The sequence below is a fragment of the Agrilus planipennis genome, unplaced genomic scaffold (genome assembly GCF_000699045.2).
Source record: "Agrilus planipennis isolate EAB-ADULT unplaced genomic scaffold, Apla_2.0 scaffold80, whole genome shotgun sequence".
In the NCBI taxonomy this organism is placed as follows: Eukaryota; Metazoa; Arthropoda; class Insecta; order Coleoptera; family Buprestidae; genus Agrilus; species Agrilus planipennis.
Window position 1 is genome coordinate 944734 of NW_020438873.1, and position 4925 is coordinate 949658.

Genomic DNA, 4925 nt, shown 5'->3' on the forward strand with positions numbered 1-4925 from the left:
ACTTCCATAGAGTCCTCTGTTCTCCTATTCTTTCCAATACCTCTTCATTTCTAACCTTTTCTACCCACGATATCCTCATCATCCGCCTATAACACCACATTTCGAACGCTTCTAACCTAATAATTCAAAAAATAAAATAATTTCACCGTTACAACGAATTTAAAAATCGTGAAACTTTCATTTTTTATCTGACTTAATATTTAGCGCCTATCTTGTTTCATTTCTAATATTTAACAGCGTCAAAAGCAAAAATATGTCGTTCAATTAGTTGCTTACTATTTTTTGAATTTTCTTAGGAACAATGAAATCTATTAATGTAATCTAATATTTTTATACGTTTCGCCGTGAAATTTTGGAATGGCAAAATAATTATTAATTTCATCGAAAGCAGTGATCACTGTGAACATAAATAAAAATCCAACAAAAGACGCCAGACGTCAACAAGTCGGCGCTAAATGTAAAAAGTGCCGGCAGGGCGTCGTCATTAGTAATTATTTACTAATTCGATATCCTGTTTGCCTTCTACCACTTGCATTCGAAGTCGCTACGAAACGATGGATGGCGAAGTACCAGCTGGCAGTGCAATTTTGTTACATTTACTCTCAGATTCGCCGCAAAACTTCCGCCTCTGATATAATTTAAAGGTGGTTAATTGCGTCCCGAGAAGCGCGGCCTTTTTACGAGGTACCGTCAATAAAATTTCGTTTAAAACACGCCATTGTCTTAGTTACGGTTTCGTTCATTCACAGTTAACGTTTCAACGTTGAAAAACAGGTACCATTAAATTTTTTAAACGTTTCTTCGTATTTTCGTTTATTTGTGATTCAAAGCAAGGCACAATTTATTTCAATACAGGATGGTGTTTTGATATATGGCATTATGATTATATATATAGGAACATATTTATCTCATTGGCAAATATGACAGTTCTGCTGATGTGAGTGACAAGGTTCAGAAGGGTGACGTTCTCGTGAACCTCATATAGCTTAGCAATGGCGGAGTTGCAAGTAATCTTACTAGGAAAAGAGCTAGTCCCTTAAAGGTTCGAGGCTCCTGGTATGAATTGTCCCATCTTGTAATTTACTATAGTAGCACTTGGACCGGGCACCAAGCTGGCTACAACTTACTAAAGGATTAGATAGGTACCTTTCCGCCTCAGGGGATCTTGCTAACTTCCCAGAAAAAAAACTATATTATAGAATAGGAAATGTTAATCATTTCGCTTATCCCAAGCAATTTCAGTTTGGTCGATATGTTGATGATTTATCGATCATACGTATGTTAGATTGATCTGCTGACGAGAAATAATACGTTCGAAATCCACATCAGTATGTTTCGATAAATAAATTACATCAATATGTTTTAATCAAAAACTTGATGTTGAATGCGTTTAATAAAATCGATTATTCTTATATGATGACAGAGTAATATTGTCGATTATTGTTTATTTGTTTTCAATTGCGCAGTTACATATGGTAGCAATCGATGGCGATTATGGAAATGAAAAAAATGTTTACTCAGCTATTTTTTAAAAGTTAATTCAATCGTACAATCCTTTACAGAAACGAACATGACCATAAGGTTCTCGTTGTAGATACCAATTTTGGTTATAAATAATTTTTCAATGAGAAGCATCGTGCGAGAAATTAGCTGGGGTGAATGCAGCCCGCTGAATCGTCAAAAATCGCGGTTTTATGCTGATAAATGAGGGTGCAAAGGGGAGCGGTCCATGTTTCCGAAGTAGTGTGCAGAACTGCTTCGTGCGGACCAGTTCAGTAATATACCTGAAGGATATGGTGACGCGCTCTGCCATAAATCCTGAAAATCCGATAGTTACTTTGTCATTTAATGTTGAAACTACTATCTTTAGTTTCACCTTTAAGATGCTCTTAGTAACCTTTCAAAATGTTCAATTCGAAACAAGGATGACGTATTATGTTCCAAAAGAGTCATGTCCAAAATTGTATCGTTGAGGTGTGGCATTTCGATGGCAGGAAATATGAGACACAAAAATTGCCAGCGCATGAATTACGCTTCCTGTTCGAGGAAGGTAGGGTTACAAGATAATAGTGTAACTCGAAAAACAACGGAGTGCATAGCATTATGGTACGGTTTTATGTTGCGGTCTGTCGGTGGCAACGTCGTTACGAAAGAATGCAACTTACACCATTGTAATATGTGTATAAAATCAGTGTCGATGACTTGTTTCATATAAACTCATGATTAGAATGAATTGTTTTGTGTTTTCAATAAACCTTTTGTTAATTATTTATAAAGAATATACATATAACAATGTAACTGGGACTCAGTTTTACCCGATACCTAACGGGATTTGGACAGTGTGGCTCAAAGACAGTTAAAAAATAAAATTTTCAGTATCACTGTTACTCATTGATAATCATTTAAATAATACTTTCAAAATTATTTTTTTTATATGATACAGTATTTAAACAATTTTGTTCGACTAGTTGCAGGATTTCAAACAAAAGAAAAAAGCAACCACAGCTAAATAAGGTGTGGGTACCTACAAATGATAGCCTTGTACTGTTTGACTCAGCCCAGACTGATTTGAACACCCACACCAATGCACCTAGGTACTGATAGGAGTTTGTTTCTGTGCATGAGTGAAAGTGTTCATATATTTTAGAGTAAAATCAGAATCGGAAAGTGTTAGGTAAAATGTAAAATATTACATACCAACAATATCTAAAATAACTTTGTTTGCCGCCTGTTACCTATCGACCACTAACTTTTTTGAATATTTCCCATTAAAATCTTATGTGTACATGTACGACTCCCTGAATATAAATAGGTAGTTGTAGAGTATAAAACTGCAAATAAAAATGTAGTCGTTTTTGCTAGAAAAAAATCATGAAGGTGGGACGTTGATGGTTAGTTGTTATGGTGACTTACCTTGCTCGGAGCATTTGGAACATAGAGCGGCGGGTCCTTGGCCGATCCAGGAAGCTTATCGTCGACGGCAGCGATCCCCTCATCGGTATCGCAAACGCTGTACCGTCCGACAATCGCGTCAGCCGGCTTGGCATCGTACCCGAGGGGTTTCCCCACATGAAAACCCTTGGCTTTTACCCAAAACCGGAACTTACTGTTATCCGCGCTCACGGTTTCTTCTCCGCGCAGCGTCCGCAAAATTCGAGCGTACTTTTTGATAGTGATCGTTTTTGTCTTTGCCAAATCGCCGTACGTTTGGATAACCCACGGTTGGTATGTTGCCAACATGTCCTCTTTAGAGTTGCAAGATAATTTCGGACGCTTAATGTTGTTGTTCTGTTCGGCCGATTGCGCCATCGACTTATTGCTGTTCGATTTCGATTTTGACGACGATTTTCGACCGTTGCCGGAACTTTTTTGACTCGTGTGACCATTCTGGCTCGCTTCCTGCTGCTGTTGCTGTTGCATTTTAGACGTCGTTTCTTGATTCATTTTTCTGCGAAGACCGCGTTCACTTAACATTGCGGACGTCATACTACAACAAACAATTCAATAAAAAGCTTCACAAAAAGTCGAACATTTTAAAAACTTTTGTTTGAAAATTGATAAGTTGTATAATTTCCACTTTTTCTTCACTGTCAAACTATCAACAACTCGCAATATTTCAAATTATAACTTTGTTTTTCGCACTTGTGCAGTTATCCTTTTGTACAAATTATTGAAGAAGTTTTCCAAAAGTTCACAAATACTTTTTTTTGTAACTGTCCACGTTTTTTTGTTTTTTATTGTTTTTCCATTGTTTTTTAACTACGTAAACTTTTATTATTAAATGTTTTTGCGCTTAGTTTTTTGGATTTGTATTCGATAAAAGTGGTCACAGATACTTTATTAATAAAAAATTCAAAGTTGGCGTTAAAATACAATCGCATCGGCACATGAAATGAGCGTCGCGTATCAAAACAAACGCACCCAACACAACGTTCGCTGTCCCGTACCGGTAGCGCGAATAGCAGCCAGCGCGCTGTGTGTGTGTGGTGTCGGCCGCCGTTCACGGGACACATCCCCACCACCGCACCGCGCTGTCAGTAACCGGCCCGTGCGGGGATCCCGTGCATCTTGCGGCGCCACTCAGCGCTGTAATCTGCCGATGAGTAATAAATAACGTCCGTATAAGGTTACGTAATGCGGCTCGGTAGCCACGCGATTTATCAGCGGACACCGATTCGAACCAAGGCAGGCGGCAGGCTGCGCTCGTAAAATAAAGACAAATGCCGATCGAAAATAGAATAGATAAATATGAATGATTAAAACAGACTTCGAAACTAAAACACGTTCGGTTAAAAACTTAATGCTTCTTTTATTTTATGGTTTTCCTTTTTTTTCCAACGGGCATTTGAGCATGAAGCCGTACTTAAGAATTTTTTATAATGATTAGGTACCTATATCTACCAAACATGGGTTATTAGGGCATTTTTCACTTGGAGTTATTTCTATGCTCGCGAACAGAAATAGAAATTCAAAAAAGATTGTTAAAAAGATATGTCTGAAACATGGCTCTGTACTGGTGCGACACATGGACGGTAGGCGCGGCGGAAAAGAAAAGTTTAGAAGCGTTCGAAATGTGGTGTTACAGGCGAATGATGAGGATACCGTGGATAGAGAAGGTTGGAAATGAAGAGGTATTAAAAAGAATGGGAGAACGGAGGGCCTAATTTTAGGGCTATGCGAGGATTAGCGCAGGATAGGAAAGAGTCCAGTCTTAGGTCTGACAACCCTATGATGACGAGGATGTTGATAAATTTCAACAACATTCAATAATAATTGAGATTACAAAACACTAATCAAATCTGTTGAAATTTGCATATAAATTCGCATTTTTCTTTCTATTTGATGTTCGATATTCATCCTAAATTCCTCCGATCCTGAAGCTATCAATCATAAGCGTTAGCGAAACGTCGAAGATACATAAATAT

The 4925-nt window shown here is 37.8% G+C and overlaps 1 protein-coding gene across 1 annotated transcript in view; it reads right to left on the bottom strand.

Moving 5' to 3' along the window:
• The window catches only part of LOC108734761 (nucleolar protein 4), a 75291-nt gene extending 71332 nt beyond the window's left edge, over positions 1 to 3959 (bottom strand). Inside the window, exon 1 of the mRNA XM_018466422.2 lies at positions 2914 to 3959. Coding sequence (XP_018321924.1) covers positions 2914 to 3486 — 573 coding nt within the window. The 5' untranslated portion in view covers positions 3487 to 3959. The remainder of the gene's footprint in view (positions 1 to 2913) is intronic.
• Between the last annotated feature and the right edge of the window lie 966 nt (positions 3960 to 4925).